We start from the raw sequence: 16,008 nt of genomic DNA, 5'->3' as shown, positions 1-16,008 counted from the left end.
CTCACAGATACTCTTCCAGCGTCACCTCCGCTGACACGCTAGGTCCCTGGCTTGGCACTCACTGATGCTCCGCAAGCCTCACTTCTGTTCTCCCGCTGGGTCCCTGACTTGGTACGTGCTGAAGTTTTCCCACTTCTTCACTGTCCCCGGCTGGGGAGAAGTCTGCTCTGGCATTCGCCTCAGTTTACTCACAGTGATCTCCAGGTAAATAAGTGGATGCTCCCTTAATGGCCCAGGGCAGTACAACACACGTCCACCCAGACAGCCATCTGGGCGGCACAGAACCCTGATCACCTGACTCCACCCAAATAAATAGGCGCCCCCAGCAAGCCAAGGGACCAAAAAAAATCCCTGCCCATTAGCTGAAACACCCATCTATTCATGTCTGAGCTTGCAAAGGCCCTTATCTAGTGTCACCAGCATAGCACCACCTAGTTACAGAAGAGAAAGGGTGCAACAAGTCCAGATTTAGAGAGGAACCAATTGATCTCCTAACAATCGGCCAAGGCAACTGTTGCTTGGCAAATAAATTTGATAGCAACCCTGCCTAAACATCAGGGTGCTACATATACTATGTGGGGTCCCCTTCTGTCCCCTTGTATGATATCTGAGGAGTGGATACACAGTGGTTGAAAGAGAGTGCTCGAGGAGTGGAGGAGCTGCCTTATTTCTGCAAAAGACCGGGGGGGGTAATATCCACAAGCCTATGGAGACTTTGTAGCTGAAAAGCATAAAGTCAAAGGGATCTGGTTATTGTTACAAGACATGGGGTGGTATATGAGGCAAAGAAAGCTTATAAGCTGCACAGAGGCACTTTATATATGCAAATAGGAGTTGCACTGGAGCACCTTGTATAAGGAGCACTATCAAAATAATTTTTTAAGCAGTTTAATACATATTTTTGATGCATGCAGATAATTTTACATATTGACATTTATTATATGAACTTTAACTGAATGTATCTTTTTTTGAATGAGCTCATTGCACTTTATTGGTGAAATAGGTAGACTGATATGATCTTAGGACAATGCTGTGAATAGAGTAGAGACATTATGCTTATTATGTTCAGTTGTATTATGTTATTGTCGCCAAACAGATGCAATAGTGCACACACTGACATGCCCACCATCTCTAACCCAAAGAAGCATTCACTTGTCTCTCCACTCCTCCCTTCCTTGGAAAAATGGAGCCATATATCAGTCAGCCAAAAAAAGTGCAATGCCATTCTCTTTTAAAGCATAGCTAAACCTAAGAACAAAAATTTACTATATTCCAGCTTACCCAGTGGTGTCCATAGGGACTGTAGCCCACACCAGGAACTGCCGATTAGGGGGTGTTTGCAGGGATAGAATTTTTAATTTTTTTATGTGTTCTAACAAAGTGCAGGTATAGAAAAAACTTTTGGCTGGGGGCAGGAGCAGTGATTTGACCTCACTCTACTCCTACTCCCACCAACATCAGTCTGTCGCAGTACGCTACAACTCCTGCCTTGTTCCTGCTGGAATTGGTGAGTAACACTGTGAATCTGTGATGCAAGGCAGTAAAAAGCTATTGAAACTGATGATGTCTAGTAAATTAGTTAGTAGTATGCTAACATTTAGGGATAATATTACAAGCCCTTTCATTAACTGATGAATGTTTAATGTAAATCTGGTGTGGTGATCTGGGTGGTTATACATCCTTTTGTTGCCCTGTAGTCTGTTCTCAAAGGTGCCTTCAATGTTTTTGGCAGTGTCAGTACAGTACTGATTGTATACCTGTATCATGTTTTTGACAGTGTTAGTATAATGCTGATTTTATATTTGTCTGTGGACATGTTACTTTCAGTGTCAGTATGATTCCAGTTTTATATCTGGGGATATGTTTACATACAGTAATGAACTGTAACGTTTTCATGATTTCAACATATTAAATAAAGGTAATTTTCTATGTTGTTAAAAACATACTAATGTGATTAAAAAGTGTTCTATTACTTTTTTCCACTTGTTTTTATTGTGTTTTTTTAAATGACATGATCAAATAATTGAATATATTATGCCTCTACAAAAAGTATACTGTATATTTTGAGATCGCAGGAGGGACAAAACAGGATCAGCCCTGGGTGCCAGTGGAACTAGAAATAAGAACAATAAGGAAAGACTGACACAATCTTCAGGCACTGGCAATGCAGATAACACAAGGTTTCCTTGGCCCTACAGGGCCTTGGCTGATATCAATGCCAAGTAGGGGACTAGCTTTGCGTGTTTAGAACACACAGCCTCCAACACTACCTCCAACAATCCCAGAAGTGTCAGAGGTGATGAAAAAAATTGAATATTTGTGTTTATTACAGCGGGGCAAAGCATTTGCAAACAAATGATGCATAACATATTCTTATGTGAGAAGTTTAAGTGTATCTTAATAGGCATTTTGCTCTCTGGTCTCTTGCAAGAAGAGTTTCTTCTTCTTTCTATTACCATATCTTGGCTAGATAGGCTAGGTACATACAGTAAATAACTATCAGCAAAGGACTGTAAGTTTTACTTCTCATTGATAGGGCTTTATTTCCACTTACATGCCAATTTTAGAAATTTCATAAGCATTATCAATGGTCCCCCTTCCAGCAGAAACAGCAGCTGTTATCAGAAGACGTGGACGTTTGGTCTCTTCTCCTTCTTTCTCAAATGCAGCAAGCAGTTCCTTTAAAAAGGGAAAAACATTAAAAATATTCTTGAGTATTTAACTGAAAACAAAAATAGTTGGATATGGCATTTTGTTGAGCAAACTGCATATTAAGCCCTGGTTCTCACTGGTGTGGCTTTGAAATCAAGCTGCTTCAGCGTGATTTCAAAGCTGCAGATCAGTGTGATTTGCACTGCCGATTTCATTGCCACTTGCAACTTCATTTAACAGAATACGATGCAAGTCGCGATGAAATACAAAAAAAGTAGTGCAGGAACCTTTTTCATAATCGCTGCGACATGTGTCGCGGTGATATGAACAGTTCCATTGCCGACAATGGGTTGCAACATGTCATTCGATTTGGAACTGTCGAATTGCATGAAAAATCACACTGGTGTGAAGGAGGTCTAACTTACACAGCCTGAGACTTATGTTGAGAATTAGTCATCCCCCGCTGCCAGGCCACTGCTTGCCTCTTGCTCCATGAATCATGTGACCTTTCCAGATATTTGCCCATGTCCACCATCTGCCCGCTGCCACTGTGCCTCTTCCATTAAAATTACCCAATAAGCACACTGGCAACATTGTGTTATAGCAAGGGTCCTCAAACTATGGATTGTGGATGAGGAAAAATTACTCCTGCGCTTGTGAGGGTCTGATTTGGTTTTGAAAAGGGTAGTATTGTAAACTGTAGCACAGCTTGAAAAGATGGTATTGCTTGTCCCGCTGCCCAGAGAGTGACCCCGGGGTGGTCAGGTAAGGCTAAGTGGAGAGTGGTGGATGAAGGGCGCGTGATCAAGCTTACATCAAAACATATAAAATTTATTTCGGAGGAAATAAAGAGCAAATAAAAGCAGTTGAATAATACCAATACTACGTATCATGCAAACAGGTGACAAAATATAAAAAACATGAAAAATTAAAAATGGGTTAGGAATATCATGAGCCCATGTTGAGGCAAATATTTAGAGTTGGCTGAATACCAAATACTTGCCTCAACATGGGCTCATGATATTCCTAACCCATTTTTAATTTTTCATGTTTTTTATATTTTGTCACCTGTTTGCATGATACGTAGTATTGGTATTATTCAACTGCTTTTATTTGCTCTTTATTTCCTCCGAAATAAATTTTATATGTTTTGATGTAAGCTTGATCACGCGCCCTTCATCCACCACTCTCCACTTATCCTCAAACTATGGCCAGTGGGCCACATGCAGCCCGCTACAAGATTTTATCCAGCCCCCTGATTTAAGGGCAACTCTGATGTAAGGTCGGACTTTGATTTGGTCTCTGATGTAAGAGGGACTCTGATTGGGCCCAAATGTAAAAGGGACTTTGATAAGGACACTGTTGTAAGGGGGGACTCTGATGTAAGGTGACACTGATGTAATGTAGGATTCTGATGTAAGGGAGGCTCTGACGGGGGAATTTGGCATAAAGATGTACCCTGATTTAAGGGGATATATGTGATTTAAAGGAAACTCTGATGATATAAGTGCAGAATGAATGTATTTTTGTTTCATAACTCACTGTTAATGGCTTAAGGTTATTTGGAACTTCTCTGATTTGCTTAAGGCTAGGTTCACGCTAGAACACGGTGTGGGAAACCCATGATCCCTGTGCGTTTCCTACACTGTGTTGAAAATGCACTGCAATTGCGATCTGCAGTGTCAATGTTAGGTTAATGACACCCCAAATGCAGGTCAAAAACATAGAACATTTACCTTTACCGGATCGCATGGTATAAATGTACCATACAATCAGGATGCAAAGAGTTTCTAAAAGTAGTGCATGCACTACTAGTGCATGCACTACTTTTGGTGAGATGCAGTGAAATTTGAGCTCATTCAAAATGAATGGGCTCATATCGCACCACACTGAACCGCATGTGAATCAAACTGGAACGTGCCGTGCGATTTATATGTGAACCAAGCCTTACAGAAGTTATTTCTCTGTTGTTCTAAATCATATCAAGCTAATCACAAAAAAACTCAAAGTAAAGCTCATTCATTCATTTAAATGTTTTCATTAGTTTATAACTGATTTTCACCGCCCCCTAAACATTTGTAAAATATACTATTTGGCCCTCATATTGCAAAGTTCTGAGACCCCTGTGTCAGAAGACTCTTTCGGTCATACAAGCCTTTACTTTTCTAAATAGTTCATTCTTTTTAATGTTCTTAAGTATATGTTTATGTCAGCCTACAGCCATTGGAGCTGTCCTTGGTCTTACAGAAGTTCCCCTGTAGCACTATTCTCCAGCTATCTTACCCTGCCTTTCACTCTCTAGTAACAGCCACTGCAGCGTACAGATAGTGCTAAGAAAACAGATGAAGAGATAGGAAGCAATGATGTTGTATGGTTTGGTGGGTTAAACAAAATACATAAATGTTAATATTATCATAGAGACCAATGTTGGCCATCAGGCTATACACTGTGTGCCCTTATCTAAATCAAAAGGAATAATATAAATAATATATAAACTAATACAATTCGTTTTTCACATTTCTATAGAATTATTCATACATAAAATTCACAGAAAAAAAACAGTATTCCTGCTAAGTTGTTATTGAATATTGACCTGTTTGCAGCAGCAACTAGAAATCCTTTGCTGGTACTGTTTGGTGTGGGGCTTATTTTATACTAAAAAATCCTATAGCTCCTGTAGCTGTTTATAAGGTGTAGATTATCCCTATCACTAGAACTTCTACTACCCGAAACTTTAAAAAGTTTTCAAAGCATTAGAACCATGATAGGTTTGTATTGTCTTGACAGAAAGTGATTATTTTTTATCCTGATTTCTGATCCTGATCTGATCTGATCCTGAAACATTTCTAAACAAAATACAGTTATTTTTCTTGTTTATATAGGGATTAAACTGTCAGGTTTTTATTACTCTCTGTGTAAATGTCTCAAGTTAAAATTGGAACAGCATAATTGTTGCAACCTGTTTTGAAGTTTGTATTCTTCTGTGCTACAGGCCAATAATTAAAATTGTAGCCTAATGCTGTTAGCAGTACATCAATCTGTAGCACCCTTCAATTATTCATGTAAACAATCTCAATTTAGCATGAATGTGAAAACCGAAAATAAATTTCGGCAACAGAAGGAATAAACCTTCTTGCCAATAACGTAATTTAGTTGCATACCTCTATCAAAACTGTGAAGCGCTGTTTGTCTTCTGGGGGACTACCTCTTTCTTCAGAGCCTGGATATTCCCAATCTAGATCCAAACCATCAAAACCAAACTTTCTAAGATGATCAATAACTGATTCAATGAATATCTGTCGATTTGTGGCAGAGGAAGCCATTGCGGTAAACCTAAAAATAATTGTTAAACAAGCATATATTTTATCCACCTTTTAGGATTTCTTCACTCTGAACACTAACAGTTACTAGAGTTAACTTTTCATCTTACTTCTGGACTCCAAAATTCCATCCTCCAATGGCCAATAAAATCAGGAGATCAGGATTCCTGTATTTCGCAGAGCAAAAAATATGAGTAGGGTCAGTGAAAAAGCTTAGACAATATAACATATATTTTTTCTCATTTTACTTTTGCAACTCAACTTCTTGTTTCCTTACAATATATGCATGTTTGCTATGACATACAACTCTGTCTGTACTATGAAAAACAAAGTCATATGCAGGCTTTACCTTCACCAACCTGTTGCCAATGAGATTTCCCTAAAATGGACATGTCTGACTGTTTTTCATTTCATTCCTTCCCTTTCTCTATGGTAACCAGTTAATGAATTTAAATTAACAGGGCACCAGGGTAGAGTAAAAACAGCAAAATTAAGTTTAGAATTCTGGTGAAATTTTAATAAATCATTTGAGAAATGTCAAGTTGACCTTTAGGCCGGGTTCACACTATTGCCGCATGCGGCTCACAGCAGGGGTCTGTTGCATGCCTGTTCACTGTTTTAAGTCCAATTTCAGCCCAAATTTTTGGGCTAATTCGGATTTGAAACAGACCAAAAAATGCACAGGACCCCTGTGTAAATTTGCACCGGAGCCTCAGCGGAGATATGTGAACCGGCTCCATAGAGACCCGATCACAATCTCCTAACATGCAAATTGGATGCGGCAAAACCCGCTTCCAATTCGCATAGGTGTGAACCCAGCCTTAATTTATCCCCCAATCCTATAAAACCACCATTTATTTATAATGTTCTAGGCTGCTTTGTTCAGCAGACAAATACATCACTTGAAAAGCTTGTGTCCACAGCCAGTGATGGTTTTTGAAGGGCAAAATCTTATAGTGCAAAGCAGGCATTGCAAAACATTTGCATAATGGAGTTGATTAAATAAAGGAGTATAGGCTTAGTGAATGACATGATTCTTTGCTAACTTCAATCTTCCAATCGCATGCAAGCAAAAATTATGTTTTTAATTTTCCTTTCATATGATTGGGTATTCTTCGCTGAGTGATTTTTCACTTGACTTTTTTTCCTTCACTAAGTTAAGCAAAAATTTGTTTTGCAATGTGAATATGCTCCTAAAGTGTTATAAAGTGCAAAACAGTCTGATCCTTAAACATGAACATTTCTGTTACCCCAACATAACAATAATCTTTGCAATTCAGGGTTCACTGTTTAACTGCAGGTGAAATGTAGTATTTCATCTGCTTCAGTCACTTATATGACTTCTGTAAATATATTAGATGAAAGATACATTTCAGCTCTGAAGATGTAAAGGACTGCAGGCTAAAGTATCTGTCATTGTTAATGAGAAAACATATACTGAAAGGAATACCTAGCATTTGGATAAAGAGGCAAATAGGGGAAAATTTTATACTTACCTAACGGTAATTTTCCTTTCCTGATCCAAAGCATGACAGTATACATGTGTAGCGCTGACAATATTTGTCTTTAAATATTTGCAATGCTGTAAGGTTAATAAGTTGGTATATGCGCCACCTAGCAGTCAAAATATATAATTACAGCACAATTATATGTCCTTTATTATTCAGAAGTTAGACATGGAAGTGTTTTGTTTGTGTACATCTGGACATTAACTTGACCTACCCACAAATCTCAGGGTGAAGAACTGCATTGTGGGGAGACTATAAAAAGGCTGGGGGCAGCCATCTTAGGTCTCTTGTTCCTGGGATGCGTGGCTGGCAGCAGGACTCTGTGGGTGTGTGTGTCCCGCAGGGTTGCGGCCTATCCTGTGAAGAAGTGGAACAGCAGCCAGCGATTCTGCCATTGATCACAGTGTGCTGGAGCAGCAGAAGTGATCGTTCTGGAGATCCGTGAGGGAGGTAACCGAGGACTCTCGGTCATCGATAAGCGGAACAGTGCAACAGCAAGATTGCAACTCCATACAGACTGAGAACTTGCGGAGTGGAGACACCCATCTGACTGGATCCCGTGCGGTGAGAGGGCTAACGCCCAGAAGTTTGTTCCACACTACACACATTCAGAGTTATTACAGAGTGTTGCTGGGACTGATAGTCCCACTGAACAATTCAATTGGGAAAATCACATTTGCACAGATTTACAATCAGATTTCAACATACAGGAATTGATGCTGGATGTTTGTTCCTTTCAAGTAAGAGTATCCAATTCATTTGCCTGATTCTAATTACTTTTGTGCACCACCTTGCACCGAGCATTTGGCCAAAGGGAAACCCTGTGGATTACAAGTATTGTTTTCTTAGCTAGCAGAAGATTGAAGACGACGGGACTATTTCTTTCATTGCGGGGCTCCGCATTTAGTCATAAAAGAGAGTGACTTTACTGTCAAAGTAGGGGGGGCTCCCTAGTGTTTGCATTGTGGGGCAGTTATATTCCTGTGTCTTTGCGCCTGCTATAGTGTGCTGGAAGTGGGAAGGTGTCCAGGGTTAAGACAATTTCACTTTGAACACTGGTCCCACCTGGAGACACACTAATAGGGGATTTATTCAAGAAAATTATATATATAAGCATATATTTGTGTACAAGATTGTTGTGAATATCCACTGTGCTTTCACACTACGTTTGTGTGACCGCATAGTTGCTGTAATTACTTTTAATATCACTTCAGTAAAAGAAGTAATTCTGGTTAACCACAAGTTCTTGTGTGCAGTGTTGTTTTTCTCCTGTAGGTGGAGCACTAAACACCCAGGTAAAGATATATCTAATTGTAATATATATATATATATTGAACTATAATTTGTATTAGCATCTTTACAACACTGCACTACAGCTGTGTCAAGGGGATTGAAACAGATCTAGAAGGGGTGTAAAAGATCAGAGAACAGGCCTGATCAATATCAGCAGCTCCGTCGGGGGTAATTGCTACATGTGGGGGCTCGTCCAGGATAACTGTCTCTCTGAAGTCAAGCACCCTCTTAGGAATCATAGAATGGATCCCCCCACTGTGGCGCAGTGGTGTGAGGCGGAAGGCATCCACTCAGAAGCAAGCGTGGCAATGGAGCTCTGGGGAGATGTCTGGGAGAAAGAACACATTAACCGAGTGGTAAAGACACTGTCCCCAGAGCAAAGAGCCAAGGTGGTCGCAGTCAGACTGGACCATGAGACATTCCGCACTTACGCATTATTAGAATGGAGAAAGGGAGTTCCAGAAAAGTTCAAGGGTACAAGTGTTAAACTGACTGATAAGACAAGATTTTATTTAACACAACCAGAGGGACAGGGGGAGAGTCCTACCACCCTCCCACAGATGAGATCAGCTAAAGTTAAGGTTCCCTCACAGTCAGTTCCGGCTGCAATTGAATCAGAACTTTTCACAGTTCTGGGGAACTTTGTGTCTCAATGCCAAAAAGGAAACCCAACATGCTCAGGGACTGGACATCGAAAACTGGGAATTTTCTCGGGTCGACGGCCTGTACCCCCAGAGGAGGACGCCTTCAAAGAATGGTTAGAGCAGACCACGCAAGCTTTGGATGAGTGGGACATCCCTGAAATGCAAAAAAAGCAGCGGATTACTGAAAGTTTGAAAGGGCCTGCTTCAGAAGCTATCCAATGAAACTCAGCAAACAGAACTGTGTAGCCCAAGACTACCTAGATATCCTGCAAGACATGTTTGGATGTACTGAAAAAGTCTCAGACCTGATTTACCAACTGGAACACACCTATCAAGAAGCAGGGGAGAAACTGTCAGAATATATGAGACGGTTGGACAAGGTCATTCACCAGATCTTGTTGAAGAAGGGGCTAGGTCCTCGTGAGGTGGATGAAATTCGAGCCAAACAAGTTTTAAGGGGTGCCCAGCCTTTGGACCCCATCACGCTCCAGTTAAGAACTCGTCAAGATGTAGGCATATTGAAATATCCCGACCTGATTCGGATCGTGCGGGAAGAAGAAGCTATCCTGGAAAGGAAGAAGGAAAAGACTCAAGCGGTGAAACAAGCTGTTGGAGTCAGAACGGTTAGTATAATGGATGATGATCCTCAGATCGAGCTCCTGAAGACTCAGGTGGCACAGTTAATGGAGATGATGGCTCTGTTGACCGAAAAATCCCTTACTCCGCCTGGCGGAGGGGCTAGAAAACCTGAAAATGTGTCAGACTCTACCCTTGAGAGGAAATCTGGGCTCTGTTTCAACTGTGGAGGGGCTGGACACTAGAGGAGAGTGTGCCCAAGCCCAAGGGCAGCAGTGAGACGCCAACAGCCAGCGGAAAACTTCAAAGGGCCCCAGTGAAGGAGTCAACTGGGTGCCCTGTAACAGCCGCCAACTCCAACAAAACCCAGACACGCCAAGCCAAGTTCTAAGGACAAGAGAGAGAACGAAGTTGGGTAAACGCCCATGGAAACGAGGAATCAAGATACGCACTAACAAGCAGAGTAAGCCAAACACTCGTTGTGGATTCCCTCCCAAGTTAGTAGGACCCTCCCCGATCATCCCAATCCAGGTGGAAGGAATCTATGCCAAAGCACTTCTGGATACTGGAGCCCAGGTGACCTTATTATACAAAGATTTTTATGAGAAGCATCTCAAATATTTGCCCCTGCAAAAATTAGAAGAATTGGAGATATGGGGCCTGGGTACCCAGAACTTCCCTTACGAAGGGTATATCCCTATCAAACTCACCTTTGACCCGAGTGTGGCTGGAAAGGCAGTAGTGTGTCCTCGCCCCCCAGGGGCTCACAGAAGCTCCCTTATCATCGGAACAAATACTGATCTGGTCAGAAGGCTCCTGACACCGCTTGTGCGGAAGGAAAGTACCCCGACCATGAAGGTACACCCCATGTTAACCCAAGTGTACAAGAATATAGCACACGAGCAGAAGGCCCCAGCTGAAGGAGTGGGAAAGATTTGATGTTTAGACCGAGGTGAAGAACTGCTACTACCGGGTGAAGTGATTTGTTTGAAAGCTTCTGTCAAGTTGAGCTGGAGACACCCTGGTCCTTTTATTGTCTTGGAGACAGACACTCAAGAAGAAGATATCGGTCTAGAAATAATCCCAAAAGTGTTATCAACCAAGGCACTCAAGAGAAGCAGAGGGAGGGTCTCAGTCAATGTTCGAAACAAGACAGCTTTGCCTGTGAAGATACCAGCAAGGATGCTGCTTGGAAAGGCAAATCAAGTGACCCCGGTCTCGCCATTTGATATTGAAAGAGAACCAGAGGGGGAGATTCCCCTAGAAGACTTCTATCCGATAAACACCTCTCTTCCCCCAGCTTGGTTGGAGAGGGCCAAAGCCCAGCTCATGAGATGGAGAGAGGCTTTTTCAAGAAGTGAGTTTGATGTGGGGTATGCCAAGAGCACGGCACACAGGATCGGACTGGAGGAAGACAAACCTTTTTGAGAAAGGGTCAGGAGAATCCCATTGGGAGATCTTGAGGACCTTCTAGAGCAGCTGGCTGAGCTGAAAAGGACTGGGATCATTAGGGAATCCAGGAGTCCATACGCTTCCCCGATAGTGGTAGTGAGGAAAAAGAATGGGTCGTTACGGCTGTGTATCGACTATAGGACACTGAACCGTCGGACCATTCCTGATCAATACACTACCCCTCGTATAGAAGATGCCTTACAGAGCCTTTCGGGGGCGAAGTGGTTCAGTGTGTTAGACTTGAAGAGTGGCTATTATCAGATCCCCAAGAGTCCTGAAGATAGAGAAAAGACTGCCTTCATCACCCCCGTGGGGTTCTATGAATTCAACCGGATGCCACAAGGCCTGTCTGGGGCCCCGGCCACTTTTCAGCGGTTAATGGAGAAGACGGTAGGTGACATGAACTTGATTGAAGTGCTAGTTTATCTGGATGATAGCAAAGTGTTTGGCCGAACACTCGAGGAGCACGAAGAGCGACTGGAAAAAGTCCTGAGGAGACTACATGATGAAGGCCTGAAGCTTTCAATGGAAAAGTGTCAGTTCTATCAGCCCTCAGTGAACTATTTAGGACACATAGTATCTAAAGAAGGAGTGGCAACCGACCCTAAAAAATTAGAAGCCGTTACCTCTTGGCCCAGGCCCACAAATGTGACCGAGCTCAGGTCATTTTTGGGTTTCTGCTCCTACTATCGGAGATTTGTGGAGGGGTTTGCAAAAATAGCTCACCCCCCTTACGGAACTATTGAAGAACCAAGAAGAGTCTGATGTCGGTTCAGATAAACTTGGGAAGCGGAAAGAAGGGCCCAGGATGAAGAAGGAGTCTATTCAGGATCAATGGACTCCACAATGCGAAGAGACATTCAGACAGTTGAAGTGGAGCCTTACCACTGCTCCGGTTTTAGCTTATTCGGATCCTGCCAAGCCCTATGAACTGCATGTGGATGCCAGGTGAGATGGGCTCGGTGGGGTGCTTTACCAGGAGCATGATGGGCACTTAAGGCCCATTGCTTATGTGAGGAGAAGTCTAGCCCCTGCTGAGAAGGACTACCCCACTCACAAACTAGAATTTCTGGCCTTGAAGTGGGAGGTGGTGGACAAGCTAAGAGACTACTTGTATGGTGCGGAATTTGTGGTCAAAACAGACAACAACCCCCTCACATATTTACTTACCACTGCAAAGTTGGATGCCACAGGCCACAGGTGGTTGGCTGCCCTTTCAGCATTTACCTTCAGCCTAAAGTACAGACCAGGGGTGGGTAATAGAGATGCAGATGCGCTGTCCAGAAGACCCCACTGTCACCTGAGCCCTCAAGAAGATTGGACTCAGCTTGCCCCAGAAGGGGTAAGGGCCCTTTGTGAAGGAGCGGAGCAGCAGGAGAAGGGTGGAGGCAGAGCTGAAGAGGTTGGAGTGACTACAGCAGGGGTACCCATGTGTTACTGTAATGTCTCTCAGATTGCAGAGGAAGGTTTACCTAAGTTATCGAGGAAAGACCTTCGGAGAGACCAACAGGAAGATCCACTCTGCAGATTGGTACTGGAGGCTTTGGAGAGTCAGTGCCCTGACCTACTTCTCAAGAGCACTCGAAGGGAAGGTCATTTACTGCATAAGGAGTGGAGTCGGTTGCAATTATAACAAGGGGTGGTCTACCGAAGGGGCCCCTCTGAATATCTTGAGGAGAAATGGCAACTGTTTCTGCCAGAGAAACATAGGGAGAAAGTGCTAATTGCTCTGCATGATCATCATGGCCATCTGGGATCAGAAAGAACTCTTCAACTAATAAGAGACAGATTCTATTGGCCTTACATGAGGACAGAAGTGGAGAGTTACTGTCACTCCTGCCATAGGTGTATACAGAGAAAGACTTTGCCTCAGCAAGCTGCTCCAATGGGTCATCTGTCAAGCCAGGGTCCAATGGATTTAGTCTGTATAGATTTCCTGTGTCTAGAATCCGACTTGAGTGGACAAGGAAATATCTTGGTAGTCACTGACCATTTTACCAGGTATGCTTAGGGCTTCTCCACTAAGGATCAAAAGGCAGTCACAGTGGCGGAGACACTAGTGGAAAAATTCTTTATCCATTATGGCTTACCACAGAGGATCCACTCAGATCAGGGCAGAGACTTTGAGAGTACGCTCATCAGGAGGTTGTTGGATCTATTGGGAATTCAGAAGTCTAGAACTACCCCTTTTTCACCCACAAGGAGATCCTCAGCTGGAGAGGTTTAACAGAACCCTTCTCAATATGCTGGGGACTCTAACCGCTGAACAAAAACCCAATTGGAGCAAGCACATTACTGCCCTGGTACATGCGTATAATAGCACTAAGAGTGATGTCACAGGATATTCACCCTATCGGTTGATGATTGGACGAGAGGCAAGGCTACCAGTTGACTTGGCTTTAGGAACTTCTCTGGACCACACTTCAGAGACCTCTCATCGAGGGTACGCCAATAGGTTGCGCAGGAGTCTGAAGATTGCTTATGAGAAGGCTCGGGCTATGTCCAAAAGCAGAGGGAGTAGAAATAAGAGGAACTTTGACCTCAAAGGAAGGATTCAAGATCTGCAACCTGGTGACCGAGTCTTATTAAGAAACCTAGGTATTCCAGGGAAATACAAGCTGGCTAATTGCTGGAGGTCGCAGCCATACGTTGTATGTAGACAACTTCCAGGCTCCCAGTATTTGAAATTAAAGCGGAAGGAAGTGCTGGACCAGTTAAGACTTGGCATCGGAATCACCTCTTACCCCTCACTGAAGCAGTCAGGATAATCCCAGAGGAGGAGTTGTCATCTACATCCACGACGGTACGTCGGCCTGTAACTTGGTCCCAGCCTGGATCCTTGATAACTGAGGATAATGTGGAGGAAGACATGGACATCAGCTGGTTATGGTCACCTGATACATCAGATGTTGAAAGGAGTGTTTCATTCCAGACAAACAGAGAGGATAGTGAGGCCCTTAGGCCAGAAGCTCCAGAGTTTGTCTGAGCATTCTAAAGAATGTTTGTCTCCCACTGACTTTGAGAAACAGAGGACTGTAATAGAAGAAAATAGTGTCTGCCCAGAAGTAGTGGACCCACCAAAAAAACAAAGAGGAAAGAGGGACATTCACCCACCGAAAAGACTAACATATCATACACTGGGCGAGTGTTCTGAAGTAGCTGAATTTACCAGTAAAAGGAATGTCAAAGAGTTTAATTCTCCCTCTGTCAATTTAGAAGGAGAGAGCCCCATTTCACCCCTTGGCACATCTGTATCTGATATTGAGGTGACAGTTGTGGGTACACAGAATAGCTTCCCAACACCTGAGAATTGGTGGGAAGCTCCTCTGTCGGTTTTGTGCGCTTGCTTAGAGGCCAAAATGTGTAACAGAAGCAGGGTCTTGCATATCTTTGGGGACCAAAGACTCAAAGCAGGGGGAGTATATAGCGCTCACAATATTTGTTTTTAAATGTTTGCAATGCTGTAAGGTTAATAAGTTGGTATATGCACCACCTAGCAGTCAAAATATATAATTACAGCACAATTATATGTCCTTTATTATTCAGAAGTTTGACATGGAAGTGTTTTGTTTGTGTACATCTGGACATTAACTTGACCTACCCACAAATCTCAGGGTGAAGAACTGCATTGTGGGGAGACTATAAAAAGGCTGGGGGCAGCCATCTTAGTTCTCTTGTTCCTGGGACGCGTGGCTGGCAGCAGGACTCTGTGGGTGTGTGTGTCCCACAGGGTTGTGGCCTATCCTGTGAAGAAGTGGAACAGCAGCCAGTAATCCTGCCATTGATCACAGTGTGCTGGAGCAGCAGAAGTGATCGTTCTGGAGTTCCGTGAGGGAGGTAACCGAGGACTCCCGGTCATCGATAAGCGGAACAGTGCAACAGCAAGATTGCAACTCCATACAGACTGAGAACTTGCGGAGTGGAGACACCCATCTGACTGGATCCCGTGCAGTGAGAGGGCTAACGCCCAGAAGTTTGTTCCACACTACACACATTCAGAGTTATTACAGAGTGTTGCTGGGACTGATAGTCCCACTGAACAATTCAATTGGGAAAATCACATTTGCACAGATTTACAATCAGATTTCAACATACAGGAATTGATGCTGGATGTTTGTTCCTTTCAAGTAAGAGTATCCAATTCATTTGCCTGATTCTAATTACTTTTGTGCACAACCTTGCACTGAGCATTTGGCCAAAGGGAAACCCTGTGGATTACAAGTATTGTTTTCTTAGCTAGCAGAAGATTGAAGACGACGGGACTATTTCTTTCATTGCGGGGCTCCACATTTAGTCATAAAAGAGAGTGACTGTACTGTCAAAGTAGGGGGAGCTCCCTAGTGTTTGCATTGTGGGGCAGTTATATTCCTGTGTCTTTGCGCCTGCTACAGTGTGCTGGAGGTGGGAAGGTGTCCAGGGTTAAGACAATTTCACTTTGAACACTGGTCCCACCTGGAGACACACTAACAGGGGATTTATTCAAGAAAATTTTATATATAAGCATATATTTGTGTACAAGATTGTTGTGAATATCCACTGTGCTTTCACACTACGTTTGTGTGA

General features: G+C 43.0%; 1 protein-coding gene across 1 annotated transcript in view; it reads right to left on the bottom strand.

Moving 5' to 3' along the window:
• The window catches only part of LOC141130008 (acidic mammalian chitinase-like), a 38,665-nt gene that overhangs the window by 13,077 nt on the left and 9,580 nt on the right, over positions 1-16,008 (bottom strand). Inside the window, exons 4-6 of the mRNA XM_073618001.1 lie at positions 6,083-6,139; positions 5,814-5,985; positions 2,555-2,679 (exon numbers count right to left, since the gene is read on the bottom strand). Of these exons, the coding sequence (XP_073474102.1) occupies positions 2,555-2,679; positions 5,814-5,985; positions 6,083-6,139 (354 nt within the window). The remainder of the gene's footprint in view (positions 1-2,554; positions 2,680-5,813; positions 5,986-6,082; positions 6,140-16,008) is intronic.

This window comes from Aquarana catesbeiana, linkage group LG02, assembly GCF_042186555.1.
Source record: "Aquarana catesbeiana isolate 2022-GZ linkage group LG02, ASM4218655v1, whole genome shotgun sequence".
Taxonomy (NCBI): Eukaryota; Metazoa; Chordata; class Amphibia; order Anura; family Ranidae; genus Aquarana; species Aquarana catesbeiana.
Note: the sequence above shows the minus strand (reverse complement) of the source record. Positions and strands in the feature narration are given on the sequence as shown.